Below are 14,807 nucleotides of genomic sequence, written 5' to 3'. Positions count from 1 at the left end.
TTATACTAACGAATCTCACAAAGTTTTTGTTAAAGTTTTTTGTGGATGAAGTGTTCGAAGAACGAGGAGTTACCGATGTGAGAAGAATAAAGAGAGGCAAGAGCTCAAGCTTGGGGATGCCCAAGGCACCCCAAGTAAATATTCTAAGGATACTCAAGCATCTAAGTTTGGGGATGCCCCGGTTGGCATCCCATCTTTCTTCTTCAACAATTATCGGCATACCTCGGTTTTTGTTTCGTTCACATGATTTGTGTCCTTTGTTTTTTTATTCTTCCTTTATGAACCATGATAGTATGAGATATCCCTTCATTGATTTATAGAATGCTTCATGTGCTTCACTTATATCTTTTAAGTATGATCTTATAGAATTGCTCTTTGTGCTTCACTTAAATCTTTTGAGTATGGTTTTATAGAATGCCTCGTGTGCTTCACTTATACATTTTGAGCTTGGACATTGGTTAGTTTATATTAATTGTAGAATGCTCCATGAACTTCACTTATATCTTTTGGAGTTTGAATAATACTATCATCTAAAGCGGGTTTGGAAGAGTGTCAACTCTAGGAACTAGTGATCCCGCTATTCTGAATGAGAAGAATTTTGCTTATGTGGGGAGTAGAAAAAATTCTATGCTTGTAGATCATGAAAAGAATGCTTTATGTGATGGTTATGTTGTTTAATTCATTCATGATGCTACTGAAAATTATTATGAGGGACGAATATATGCTTGTAGGAGTTGCAATAATATCAAGTTTCCTCTCTATGTGCTTAAAGTTTTGAAGTTATCCTTGTTTTTCCTTCCTATGCTAGTTGATTCTTGTTCCCATAAGTTGTGTACTCACAAAATACCTAGGCATAGTAAGTGGGTTAGGTTTAAATTTGCTAGTCATATTCTTCATGATGCTCTCTTTATGTTTCAATTCTTATCTTTTATGTGAGCATCATTGAAATCATCATGCCTAGCTAAAAGGCATTAAAGAAAAGCGCTTGTTGGGAGACAACCCAATATTTAGCATTAATGTTTTTGTGTGTTATCATGGTTAAGCTACTGTATTAATCATGTATTATAGCTTTTATTTCAATAAAATGCCAAGTAAGACCTTTGAGAAGACTTGGGTGAAAGTTAATGTGATCTTGCTATAAAAAACAGAAACTTTGCGCTCACGAGATTTGCTGCCATTTTTTATTGGAGAGTGCGATTAGGTTGATTCTTTTTGAAGAAGATTAATAGACAAATTCCTCACGTCCACCAATTTATTTCATAATTTTTTGAGTAGCAGAAGTATGGTTAGTGTTCAGATCATTACAGACTGTTCTGTTTCTGACAGATTCTGTTTTCATTGCATAGTTTGCTTGTTTTCTAGTTTCTATGACTTATATTCATCAATATAAATTGTAGAAATGATATGGTACAGTAGGAATTGTGTGATAATAATTATGATCTTTGTATTTGACAGTACCAAGGTGAATGGTTTACTCTTTATCATACTAACCTATCTCACGAAGTTCCGTTAAGTTTTGTGTGATTGAAGTTTTCAAGCTTTGGGTGAGATATCGATATGAGGAGAATAAGGAGTGGGAATACCCTAAGCTTGGGGATGCCCAAGGAACCCCAAGGTAATATTCAAGGAAGACTCAAGCGCCTAAGCTTGGGGATGCCCCGGAAGGCATCCCCTCTTTCGTCTTTTGATGCATAACCTTCCAATCACTTCTCTTTTTGAAAATGTTTTTAGGCATAAGAGGCAAGTAATTTTTTTTGTATTTTATATTTTGTAAAAAAAATTGTTTGTTTCACCCACAACTAAACAAGAACAAAAGGGAAAACAAAATCTACTTAGTGAAGAAAGCAAACAAGCATACACGAGAATACCAACCCCACGCTATTGCTCCCTAGCAACGGCGCCAAAAAAGAGCTTGATAATCCCCAAGTGCAAGGAATCATCGTAGCAATTCCCAAAGGTGGAAGTGATAAGTATGGAGCGTCGAACCCACAAGGAGCTAAAGGTAAGATCAATATTCTCTCAAGTCCTATCTGCCACTGATACGACTCTAGTACACCGAACGTTAGCTTCCATCTGGTAACGAGAAATAAAACTACGTTGTGGGTATGAAGAGGATAACTTTGCATAATATCGGAGAACTAAAATATAAAAATAGGTGCTCTTATCATAAAGTTTAAATATAATACTATATATTATAAATGGCGAGTGTGGAAAAATGATGGGTCGGTGTGCGGAATTATCCTAGGCAATTGTTAACAAGATCCGTAGTTGTCATTGCAATTTTATATGAGAGAGAGGCATAACCTAACATACTTTCTTTTCTTGGATCATATGCACCTATGATTGGAACTCTAACAAACATCCGCAACTACTAAAGATCATTAAGGTAAAACCCAACCATAGCATTAAAGTATCAAGTCCCCTTTATCCCATACGCAACAATCCTCTTACTCAGGTTTAAGCTTTTGTCACTATAGCAACCCAGTATAAACGAATCATGAACGTATTGCAACACCCTACATCGGGAATCCTTCATGTGTGCGCGGCACGGAAGGCACCATATAGGACAACACCAAAATAAAACATACAACTCGTACCAATCTAGATCATCAATCAACCCAAAGACAAAATAAATCTGCTCAAAACATTATAGGATGGCAACACATCATTGGATCATAATATGTGGCATAAAGCACCATGTTTAAGTAGGGGATTACAGCGGGGTGCGGGAGAGTGGACCGCGTAAAAAAGATGAGGATGGTGATGTTGGTGAAGACGATCACCGCGGCGATGGTTCCCTCGATGGCACTCCGGCGCCACCGAGAGAGAGGGGGAGAGATTCTCCCCCTTTGTGCTTGCTCCTCCGTGGCCTCCTCCTAGATGGGGAGAGGTTTTCCCTCTGGTCCTTGGCCTCCATGTCGACGATGGCCCCTCCGAGATCCTCCTCCATGGCCTCCGGTGATGATGGCCCCCTCCGGCAGGGTGCCAGAGAGGGCCTAGATTGGGTTTTCGTGGCTACAGAGGCTTACGGCGGCAGAACTCCCGATCTCTCTTCTGTTCTGGGGTCTTTAGGATTTATAGGAAGGGTTGGCGTCGGTTTCACGTTAGGGGGCCCCATGAGGCAATCACAAGGTCGAGGGGCGCGCCCTAGGGGGCCGCACCCCCACCCTTGTGGTAGCCCCGAGACTCCTCTTCCGTATCTTTTTTTTCCAGTATTTTTCATATTTTCCAGAAAAATTCTCCGTTAATTTTCAGCCTGTTCCGAGGACTTTTATTTCTGCACAAAAACAACACCACGTTAGTTCTGCTGAAAACAGCGTCAGTCTGGGTTAGTTCTAATCAAATCATCCCAAAATCATATGGAATTGTTGTAAACATGGCATGAATCTTCATAAATTATAGATACGCCGGAGACGTATCAACATTCCAAGCTTAATTCATGCTCGTTCTCGAATAGGTAAATGATAAAAGAAATAATTTATGAAATGTGAATGCCATCAAGTGCACAAGTTTGATCAATGAAAATTACAAATTTTGACTTTTGACGAATCTAATATGCGGAGTGGAAAAAAATGAGTACATGTGATGGCATTTATTTTGAAACAAAGGGAGTAAAGTTTAGGTGGGGACCACCATGCGCATGCATTGGGCGGCAATGGACAACTTATTACGGTTTTTGCCATTTTTGCCCAGCAATGCCATCAAAAAGTAGAGCTCCGCTTTTTAAAATGTATACAAAACAATAACAATGGCGAGAGAGAACAAGTAATATGCATTGAGAAAAGAATTGTAAAAATATACTATGAAAGAAAGAAAAGTGAAACATATAAATATATGCATCAAAGGTAAAGATATGTTGTGCAAGATAAGGACTTCAGAATGTGGATTGTATAGAGTTGAAGAAGCTCTTTGTGAAATTGAGCATTGAGCAATGATTTCATAATTTCGAAATGTTTGCCTAGCTTAGAGATAGACCAGGCAGGTCAAGTCAACCATACTCGGGGCACTCCGCTGGCTTTAAAACTCCCCTTGTCACGAGCAGCGCTAACACATCGATCCTCACATGCAAGGACAAGGCTAAACCTCCAAGAAAAACAAAATGCCCATCTCCCAGATCCCCTGGCAGTTCCTCCCTCAGGTCCAGCTGCCCCAACAATGGCAGCAGCTCCTCCCTCAGGTCCAGCTGCCCCAGCAATGGCAGCAGCTCCTCCTCGGCCTCGGCCTCCTGCTGCCTGTCCTGGTTCTGGTCGCGAGGGGCAGGAAAGGGCTCAAGCTGCCGCCGGGACCGGCGCGGCTGCCGGTGCTCGGCAACCTGCACCAGCTGGGCTCGCTCCCGCACCGGAGCCTGCGGGAGCTGGCGCGGCGGCACGGTCCCGTGATGCTGCTGCGCCTGGGCGCCACGCACATGCTGGTCGTGTCGTCGGCGTCGGCGGCGCGTGAGGTGCTCAAGGAGCACGACGCCGACTGCTGCAGCCGCCCGGCGTGCCCCGGCCCTAAGCGCCTGTCGTACGGCTTCAAGAACATGGCCTTCGCCCCCTACGGCGAGCACTGGCGCGAGATGCGCAAGATCTTCATCGTCGAGCTCCTCAGCATGCGCCGCGTCAAGGCCGCCTGGGGCGCGCGCCAGGAGCAGGTGGACAAGCTCATGGCCGCCCTCGGCCCCGACCAGCCGGTGGCGCTCGGCGAGCACATCTTCGCCTTCACCGACGGCATCATCGGCACCGTGGCGCTCGGGAACGTCTACGGCGCCGACATGCTGGCGCGCAAGAAGCACTTCCAGCACGTGCTCGACGAGGCCATGGACATGCTCGCCACCTTCTCCGCCGAGGACTTCTTCCCCAACGCCGCGGGTCGCCTCGTCGACCGCCTCACCGGCCTCGTCGCCCGCCGTGACCGCCTCTTCAGCGACCTCGACGACTTCTTCGAGACGGTCATCGAGCAGCACCTGGACCCCGCGAGGCCCAAGCCGGAGAACGGCGGTGACCTCGTCGACGTCCTCATCGACCTCTGGAAGCAGGAGCACCGTGGCTTCACCAAGGACCACGTCAAGGCCATCATCATGGTACGTCCTCCGGCCTCGTCTTGTGATCCAGAGTCCCGATTCCAATAGAAAATTTCTACTAGTTGACAGACACTGATCGGCTCGCGGGCCGCACTTAATTGTCTGCTCCTCTCATACTCTCTCTAATAATCATTGAAATTCGGTTAGGACACTTTCGTGGGTGGCATCGACACGAGCTCCGTGACGATCCTGTGGGCGATGTCGGAGCTGATCCGGAACCCGCGGGTGCTGAAGAAGGCGCAGCAGGAGATCAGGGCGGCGGTCGGCGAATCGCGCGCCCGGGTGCAGCCGGACGACCTGCCCAAGCTTAACTACCTCAAGATGGTCCTCAAGGAGACCCTCAGGCTCTACCCGCCGGCGACGCTGCTGCTGCCGCGGGAGACGATGCGGCACGTCAAGATCGGCGGTTACGACGTGCCGGCGACGACGAGGGTCGCCGTCAACGCGTGGGCGCTCGGGAGGGACCCGGCGAGCTGGGGCGAGGACGCCGACGAGTTCAACCCGGACAGGTTCGAGGCCGGAGCGAGGCACGGCGCGGTGGACCTCCACGGCGCCCACTTCGAGCTGGTGCCGTTCGGCGCCGGGCGGCGGGTCTGCCCGGGCATGGCAATGGCGCTCATGAACGTGGAGTTCGCGCTGGGCAACCTGCTGTGCGGCTTCGACTGGGCGCTGCCGGAGGGGGCGAAGGCGGAGGACCTGTGCATGGAGGAGGCCGGCGGGCTCACCTTCCACCGCAAGACGCCGCTCGTGCTCGTGCCCACCCCGTACGTGCCGCCGTCCGCCGCTTCCCTTAATTAATTCCGCGTCAACTCCATCAGCTGCCAATCAGTTTGTCTGGCCATATGCCGAATATCCCAACGACGGCTCAGTTTCAGCACAAATTTGTTGCTTTATCTTGCTGCAAGCATTTTGTTTGTTTGTTTGTACTTGTCTCGACCTGCGTTGCAAAATGTATTGAAGGAATAAAATTGTCAGCTATATTATCTGGACCCACTTATAATTATACAACGTATCCTGTCCCTGTCTATGGCTGGCGAAATGAACTTTTATCTTGGTTCGGTTTTGCCGGCCAGAGTTGGAATATTGGTAAACTGGCAATCCGGGAGCACCCAGCTGAGCATGTGTTCGAAATGTTCTGCTTCGTGCAGCTCTGGATGCCTTGAGCGGAGAGGGACCGAGAGCATCTACAACCAAGCAGTTTTCAAGCAAACCAATACGGCAGAATCGGTACCAAACCAAAACGCGCGAGAGAGAGCTATCCTAGAAGTTCACGATCAAGACGTCGTCGTGTGTCCTGCACTTGGTCACCACTTCAATATTATCGTCGTTGAAGGCGATCACTTTGAGCATGTTAGGAGCCAGAACCAATATTATATGTGAGATTTGATCAGAGGTCACTTTTTTCTAAAAAGAAAACTAACAAAAATATTTTCCAGCGCCGTCCAAGAGGACGAGGGTTGTCGTCAACAGGTGGGGCATCGGGAGGGAGCTAATATTGGTGTCTGATAATTACCCGACGTTCGGTCTGGGAGCTAATAGTGTGCTCGAACTTTACCAACATCGAAGATATGCACTCTGATGAGTGGATTTTATGTGAAACCCTCTATACTATGTTTCTTTAGCATTTTTGGTCCATCATTTTTTTAGGAGTGTTCCTTCACGCGACTGTTCCGCACAAATCATTCCAGCAACAAAAAAGAGTATATATATTTTCTAGGGTAGACGGTCGCGCCAAACATTCAAAGTCCTAAGTCCACACGAACACACGCTTAATAACTATGTGCAATGCTCGATGTCTTTGTGCGCTCTTAGCATGTATTTCCAGAGCTATGGGAGGCTTGCCCTTATAAGAGCATCTCCAACAGCCGCGGAACACGCGGCACGTTAAAAAATAGTTTGCGGCGCGTCCATCACCAGGTTTGGCGCGGGGCACAGCGCTGGCTCCAGCAGCCGCGCTAAAATACAGCGCGCGCGAGCAGCCCATATTTGTTGAGCCCGCGCATTCCATATTTGTTGCATTTTGGACATAAAATAAATTTCACATAGATATAAAAAACGATACAAAGATATTTTACATAGTTCATAGCATAATAGATAAACAAGTTCATAGCATAGATAGATAAAACCGAACTATGATGCAACTACACAAAATTAAACTACGGTGCAACTAGATAAAACAACGATGCAGCTAGAACTACTCCGAGTCCTCATCATCATGCTCATCCTCGGAGATGTTGTCCGAGGTATCGATCTATATATCCTTCCAACGTTCATCGCCTGACGTGAAGATCGACCTCCCACCTGCTTCAACGCTGCGATACCGCCAAAGCCTTCCGCCGATGCCGGTCCGCCCGCTCCGCGCGGCGACTTGCCATCCTCTCTGCCCAGTAGGCTTGCTCGTTGGCGACGTCCTCCAGGTGGCGCCGGCGCCACTCCGCCATGGCTCGCTCGTCCTCCTCGACGACGAGGAGGCGGCGCTGTAGCCGAATGTGGTCCGCACGGTCCTGTTCCGTGATCAGACGGGGCGGAGAGGCGACGGCCTGCGCCTGTTCGCGCGTGTGGACGTCTTGAAAGTTCATCCGCGACGGAGGTCTCTCTAGGCACCACGCTGCCGCGTCGTACGCGCGGGCCGCCTCGTGCGAGGTCCGAAACGTGCCGAGGCCGAGCCGAACGTCGCCGGACCGGATCTTGGCGGAGTACCAGTCATTGGGGCGCTCGCGGACGCCGCGGTAGCCTGAAGATCCCCGGCGGCACAGCGACATGATGGCGCGGTGGTGGCAGGGCGCTGGAAGCGGCGAGAAAGAGGTGAAAGCGGCGAGGTGGCGAGGGAATGGGCGCGTGGCAACGTGAAGCGCGTGGCGAGCGCCGCATTTATAGGCGCGCGCAAATCTACCGCGCGAGCTGCCGCTATCTCCCGCGCGCGCGCAATCGCTTCCCGCGCGCGGTAGTTTTCCGTCTCCGCCGGAGCGCGTGAAAACTTGTCGCGCGCGCTAAAATGCCCGTCTACCGCGCGCACACGTCTTTTGACGCGTCCGTTGGAGATGCTCTAAGATTGTCTTCTCCTCCCACCACAAGCGGCATGGGACCAAAAATCCTCTTCGAACCAATGCTAGCCGATGGGCTGCATCTGACAGACCTATGTGCAAGCAAGAGCGATAGGCAGCCCGACAAGTCTGTGTGCAAGCAAGAGTGATAGGCAGCCCGACGTGCATGTGTATCACCGCTATGGTAGGCTGGACCACGTGCATGTGTGCCATAATTACGGTAGCAGAAGGTGCATCTAGACCATTGAATGTTTGTACTGCTGCAGTACAACTACATCGTAAATGAACACATCTTTTTCTGATCATCAAAAAATAATGATTCAACTCTATAAATCCTTTTTTTTCATTTCATTTCAACTCCCGAACCGGCAAGGCCCACCGCACCCTAGATCATACAAACGAAAAGAAAACCATCGTAATTCCTCAAGCAGCATATTTCTTTTAATGTAAAAGGTATTTACCAATAACCCTTGATGCAATTAATCAAGAAAATTTTGCCTATATTGTACTCCAATTTGATTTGTACGGAAGCTGCGTTTGATTAACCCGGTGTCAACTCCCGCAGCTGCGTGCTCTAAAGCGGCCAATGAATTTGTCGTTGGCTAGGTTTACCCGGTAGCCCGAATATTCCAACAACGGCTCAGTTTGAACCCAAATTTGTTGCTTTATCCTACTGCATGTTTTTCTAGGGGATTATCCTACTGCATGTATTTCCTATGTTTTGTTTGTTCGAAAACTGTTGTTTGTTTTGAGTTGTCCTTGTCTGGGCCTCAGAGGCAAATTGTATTGAAGGAAGCTTCCATATCTAAATAGTTAGTCCCCACTAAGATATTTCAAGCAAACCACCTTATCATTCAACATGCATAAAAAAAAGTCCACCTCAACATGCAACTATGCATATTAAAAATCCACTAGAACATGCATGCATGTAAAATTCCATTTTATTATGCTATTTACATTTAATTCTTATATACTTTCAAAAACTATTGTTTTAAAAATTCGTATTTTATATAATCAGAATCTCATTGAAATATTGCAAACATTTCCGCAACAACGTGCGGGACATCATCTAGTAGTAATAAATTGGCAGCTATTTTATTTGGATTGGACCTAATGACGGTGAGTATACAACCTAATCTGTCCCTGTCCACTATTTTATTTGGATTGGATCTAATGACGGTGAGTATACAACCTAATCTGTCCCTGTCCATAGCTGGCTAAATGAACTTGACCTTGCTTCGGTTTCGCCGGCCAGATTTGGAATATTGGAATCAAGCTGATGTAATGCACGAGCACCCAGCTGCGCGCGTCCAAATGTTCTTACTCATGCCTGCAAGCCACGAAGATAGCACTGAGGGAGCTTCACGCCGCATGACTAGGGAGCAGCCGAATCTTCAGTTAGAGCAATTTTAATAGGGCGATCCATTTTATTCACTCCTGTTCATTTGGGTTGGTGTGGACATAAAAGTCGGCCCAATGCGTCAATCTAAACGAACGCATGTCTGCTTGGCGTTTGCCTGTCGACCCATTTCAGATCCATTTTTCAGCCGGATTTGTGTCGGCACGGACACGAGACGGACGTGCACGCGCGCCTTTTTCTCCCGGGCCCGTTGGTCGGTGGTAGCCTCCATCATTTTCCTCCATTTCTCCTCAAAACCCTTCCTCCCGCGTGCGCTCCCATCCCATCCCCGTCATGGACGACGACCTCGACCTCGACGCCGCCGCCGGCCTCGCCTCCCTCGCCTCGTCCGGCATGACGACCGCCCCCTCCGGCAAAGGCAAGCCTCGCGTCCCACGCAAGACCGCCGCCGCGCCCAAGCTGAAGAAGGCGCTGATGCCCAAACAGCGGGCAGGGGAGTCAGCCAAGAGAAAGGGCCGAAGGCACGCCGCGAACGCGAGGGATGAAGGCACCGCGGCGGCCGCGAGCGTCGCCGCCGCGCAGCAGAATGTCAAAAACGCCCGCGTCGCGGCGTCAACGAGGGAGGTGCTCTATATGGTAGGGTTAAACCCTAGCCAACACGGCCTCGTAAACGCCGTCGTGGCCGCGGCCAGCACCGGCTCATCCGCGTTCCCTCGGATGGTGCTGCCCAACTCACCCCGCGCGTCGACTTGCACCCCGATGCCCCGCTTCAACGTCTACCCGCAGGCCTCCCGCCTCTCCGGGGAGTGCTCGCCCGAGGTGAGCGTGGTGGCGCCTTCCATGCCTGTGCCCGCGTCCATCGACCTCAACGCCACACCTGTGGCCGGTGGCTCGTCATCCGAAGGCGCGAGGAAACGCACACGTCAGATGCCAGCCGACGTGCTGCCGGCCGCACGCAACCTCTTGGACGGAATGTCGGCCGCCAGCGACAAGGACTACATGCAGAACCTGATCTTCGAGGGTGGTGCACCGGCCGCTGGCTACGATCCCAACGAGACACAAAGCCAGGACGGCCGAGGGGTGTTCACGCCGTCCGCTAGCTATGATCCTGATCATGCGGCCTTCATGCGCGATCAGGTCGGCATGGACCTGGACGGCTTCTCACTTGACCACGAGTTCCCGAAGGACTATGGGCAAGAGGAGGAGGACGAGTGCCACATCGAAGGGGAGCCTTTGTTCGAGGACGAGCTCGCCAACTAAGCCGTCGGGCCGAAGCCGAAGCGCAAGAGAAAGCGGAGCAAGGCATACACGGCGGTCGAGGACAAGCTTCTTTGCGAGTGTTGGAGAGACATTGGGCAAGACCCCAAGACGGGCGCCGAACAAAAGCATTCAACTTTTTGGATTCGTGTCCGCCATGAGTTTCATGAGCGCAAGAAGTTTCCGCCTTGTCAAATAGTGAGCACGCGTGGGTGGGTGTCCATTTTGAAGCGATGAAGGGTGATCCAACAAGAGTGCAACAAGTTTTGTATCACTCTTGAGAGCGTCTAGGCCCGCCCCGTGAGCGGCGTCGACATGCAAGACATGGTGTGCTAGCAAACCGTCCTCTTTTGTGTCATCAAGTTTATGCTTGCATGTTCATTTGCATATCATTTTAGGGCGCTGGCATGGTGTCGGCATGAGACATGGCCGTTGGCAATGATCTATGGCCGCAAGCTTTTTTTAAAAAATTCAGTGCAGATATGAAATGGATCGGCGCGTCGGGCGCACTGCCGATCCAAATCTAAAAAAAAGCAGATGCCGGGCTGGCGCCGATTCAAACGGACAAAAAGTGAACAAATACGCTGTCCGTTTAGATCGATTCGTTGGAGTTGCTCTTATAACTGGAAAAAATATCATTCAACTTCCTCTCTTGTTGCCTTTGTCTTCCTCCAATTCATGTCGACCTGCCCTGCCACCCACGAGCTACGCGCGGCGTCACCGCATGTGAAAATGTATCTGGTGCACTGGTGCACCGGACGTTGTATTGCGTTTTAAAATGTTTTAGAAAATCTGAAAAAAAAATCTAGCATATTGGGTCAAAATTTTATAATAAAATTCAAAATATTGCACAAGATACAATTTTTTTTGCCATCAATGCACGTTATTTACTGGAAAATTTTATCAAAAAATAAAAAGAATAACATGGAATCAGAAATAGGAAATTATGTTATTTAAACTAGCCAAGTTGCCCCTTGCACTTCACGCGACGCCTCCTACGGATCTACTGCATGCAACGAGATCTCCTATAGCGCGCATAGAGCACTGGTTGTCCCGCAAACGCGACCCCAGAAGCTCCACGACACTCTTGCCGCCGGCCCATCTATTACTTTGCTACCGGTCTGACTGTATACAGTGCATGCAGTTCCCCTCAAAAAGAAATTTATAGTGCATGTGATTTTTTTGGTGCCTTATCGTTTTAGCTGGTTTTAGTATTCAGTCGTTTTCTATAAAAAATATTTTCTAAACATTTGAAAAATATGTTCAAGAATATATATTTTTTCAAATTTGTCAAAAACATTTCAAAATTAATTTTATAGATCAACTTGAAAATCGTGATTTTAATATTACCACAAATTAAAAGCATGTTCGCCAATTGAAAAATGCCCTATTTTTAGAAAAATCATGTATTCAAAAAATATTCACGAATTAAGAAAATATTCTTGACTTCCAAAATATTGTTTCTGAATTTAAAAACATTCAAAATTCCAAATAATATTCACGGATTCAAAAAATGAATGTGGGCATAAAAATGTCCACGAATTTGAAAAATAATGAATTTTAAGAAATTTTCAGAAATAAAAAATGATCAGATTTTAAAACTGTTCAGGAATTTCAAAAAATATTCAAAAATGAAAAAAATATTCGCCAACTAAAATAATTTTCATAATTTAAAACAATTTTCCACAAAATGTAGAAATAATTCATGAACTGAAAACAATTAGAAAATTATTTAAAACCCACGAATTCAGAAATTGTTTAGGGATTATCATATTTATGAATTTAAAAAATGCTTGTAGATTTAAAAAATCATGGTTTCAAAAAATGTTCATGAATTGAAAAATTGTTCATAAATCATGAATGTTTCAGGAAATAAAAATATTTGCGAATTAAAATGTTTTTTATTTAGAAAATGCTCGTGAATTGAAAAGTAGAAAAAATAAAAAGTTGTAAGAAAAAAAGGAAAGCGGGAGAAATCATGAAGAAACCCAATAGAAAAAACAAAGAACAAATGGTCTAGGGAAGGTTTATAGGAAAAATAACACTTTCCCGCAATGGATGAAAATCATAAACAAAATGGGTCGGCCCAATATGGCAGTAAAGCAACTTACTGGGGGGGGGGGGGTATCGATTCTAAAAAACTTCGGGGGGGGGGGGGGGGTGTCAGGATCACGCAAAGTTTTCTTTAGGGGTTGTCCTCGCCGCCAAGAAATTTTTGGTCCCCTCGCCTTTGGCTGCCATCTCGGCGTTCAGAGGTGGGGGTGGGGGGATCTCATCTTCAAGAGTTCTACGTTCTTCATTATTGTCTAGCGATCATTGTATTTTGTGCGGATCATTTACTCTCGTTCTTTTGGCGGCGCCATGAGATTCATGAGCTTTCTGTCCTCGCATATCTTTGGTGAGTTTATGTTGGTGTGTCAAAAAAAAACTATTGGTTTGATTATTTGTGGAGTTGAAATTTTTCATCAACACCATGATGAAGATATTGTGATTCGACGGCATGCACTTGTAGTGGATCATCCACAACCCAAGTACATTCATCGATCAAGGCTTCCCATGTGTTTAGATGGGCAACTTAATGTGCTTTCAAAAATCATTATTGGTAATGTTCGTGCGGGTGAAAGAGCGACACAATTGTTGCTCGAGTCCAATTGTAGCCTTTTCAGCAAATTCTTTGAACTATTTCTTCTAGCAGAGACTGATACCGTGAAGGTGTTTCCAATAGATTTCATTGTAATTTTTAGTCATAAGAGTTATTTTGTATTTTCTTGGATCTTAAATTCAAATCGGTGTACCTGTAATTGTTATTAGTATGAACAAAACTGCATGTGTTTCTCAAAATAACTTAGGGGTACCTCTTACGGGAGCCCCTCAAGGGTCACTTTTTGTGGGCTGGGAGCGCATCACTTGGAGCGCTTTCAGCCGCCGCCATGTGTCACGTGCTGGACGCTCTATTAGAATTTTTTTTCAAATTTTTTGTGCTCGTTTTTGGGCTTTAGATGGCTTTTGCGGGGGGTTTTCAGCTTCTCGGTTTTCACCCGGTTTTTATGAGTTTTTGGAAAAAAGAAAATTCAAATTTTTGTGTGCGTATAAAATATTTTTTATCCTTTTGCAAGAGGTAAAAATTTGGTTCTCTTGGGGGGGGGGGGGGGGGGGGGCATGGGTTTGCTTAATTGTGCCTCGTGGGAAGGGGAAAACGCGTTTTCTCTTCCAGGAGAGACGCAAATTTGCTTTTTATGAAGACACAAATTTGCTATCGCTAGAGGCATAGTTGTGCCTCTCAAAAAAGAAAAAGAAACGCATTTTTTTGCTTTTCACCCACATATTTGCTCCTCATGGATGCACAAGTTTGCTTTCGCGAGAAGCACATATTTTGCTCATCATGGAGGCATAAATTTGCTTCCGCAAGAAACACATCTATTAAAATGGGATGTATTTTCAAAGATCTCGACGTGAGAAATCCAATGTCGTAAACGGTTTGGGATTTGAACACACGGTTTAAAAGATAAGATTGTTTTAAATAAAAGAATTGACGAAAAAGAGAAATCTTCCGGGTTACGACAAATGACGCACATCCAGTGCAGCACTTGTTGCAACCTAGGAAGATAGGAGTGATCTTTGTAAAGGATACCCCTTAACTAGTGATTTCAGGGCTTGTTCAACTCATTCAGCACCACAGCCTCGGGTAGCTGCTAGTGCTCACGTGCCTGTAAGCGTGCCGCAACCCATTAAAATGCTTGGTTGCCTCGCCCGATCGACCGCTCGCTCGTCTCAATCCAAAAAAAAAGCTTAGGGAAGAACTAGATCCATCTTAAAGGGTTTAGAAAATCTATATATTTAACATTTTTTAGAAGTTCTCAAATTTGAAAAAACTAGAATTTCTAAAAAATAATGAGTTTGGAAAATATTCAAGAATTTATTAAAAATCAGACATTGAAAAAAATATTCATGAATTATTTTTTTCATGAATTAAAAAATGTTCATATTATTTGAAGTGTTCGTGGATTCAGAAATGTTCATAAATTTACAAAATCTTCACTCATTCAAACAAAATGCACAAACAATTTATGACTTTTTTCTTGTT

The 14,807-nt window shown here is 46.3% G+C and overlaps 2 protein-coding genes across 2 annotated transcripts; both read left to right on the top strand.

Annotated features, from left to right (window-relative positions):
• The first annotated feature begins 4,040 nt into the window (after positions 1 to 4,040).
• On the top strand, positions 4,041 to 6,051 carry LOC125520908 (4-hydroxyphenylacetaldehyde oxime monooxygenase-like). The gene is made up of 2 exons (XM_048685947.1): positions 4,041 to 5,062; positions 5,210 to 6,051. Exons 1-2 carry the CDS (start codon positions 4,100 to 4,102, stop codon positions 5,858 to 5,860), a joined length of 1,614 nt encoding a protein of 537 aa, XP_048541904.1. The 5' UTR covers positions 4,041 to 4,099; the 3' UTR covers positions 5,861 to 6,051.
• A 4,174-nt stretch (positions 6,052 to 10,225) lies between these two features.
• Positions 10,226 to 10,726, top strand: LOC125525835. Its single transcript, XM_048690842.1, has one exon. The coding sequence runs from the start codon at positions 10,226 to 10,228 to the stop codon at positions 10,724 to 10,726; it is 501 nt and encodes a 166-aa protein (XP_048546799.1).
• Positions 10,727 to 14,807: the final 4,081 nt, after the last annotated feature.

Source organism: Triticum urartu, chromosome 7 (assembly GCF_003073215.2).
Source record: "Triticum urartu cultivar G1812 chromosome 7, Tu2.1, whole genome shotgun sequence".
NCBI classification, from domain to species: domain Eukaryota; kingdom Viridiplantae; phylum Streptophyta; class Magnoliopsida; order Poales; family Poaceae; genus Triticum; species Triticum urartu.
Note: the sequence above shows the minus strand (reverse complement) of the source record. Positions and strands in the feature narration are given on the sequence as shown.

Excerpts from the sequence above, each read along its gene's own strand:
- LOC125525835 (XM_048690842.1), top strand. The coding sequence starts at position 10,226 with ATGCCCCGCTTCAACGTCTACCCGCAGGCCTCCCGCCTCTCCGGGGAG.
- LOC125520908 (XM_048685947.1), top strand. The coding sequence starts at position 4,100 with ATGCCCATCTCCCAGATCCCCTGGCAGTTCCTCCCTCAGGTCCAGCTG. Across the intron at positions 5,063-5,209 it reads ACGTCAAGGCCATCATCATG|GACACTTTCGTGGGTGGCAT; the intron begins GTACGTCCTCCG and ends AAATTCGGTTAG.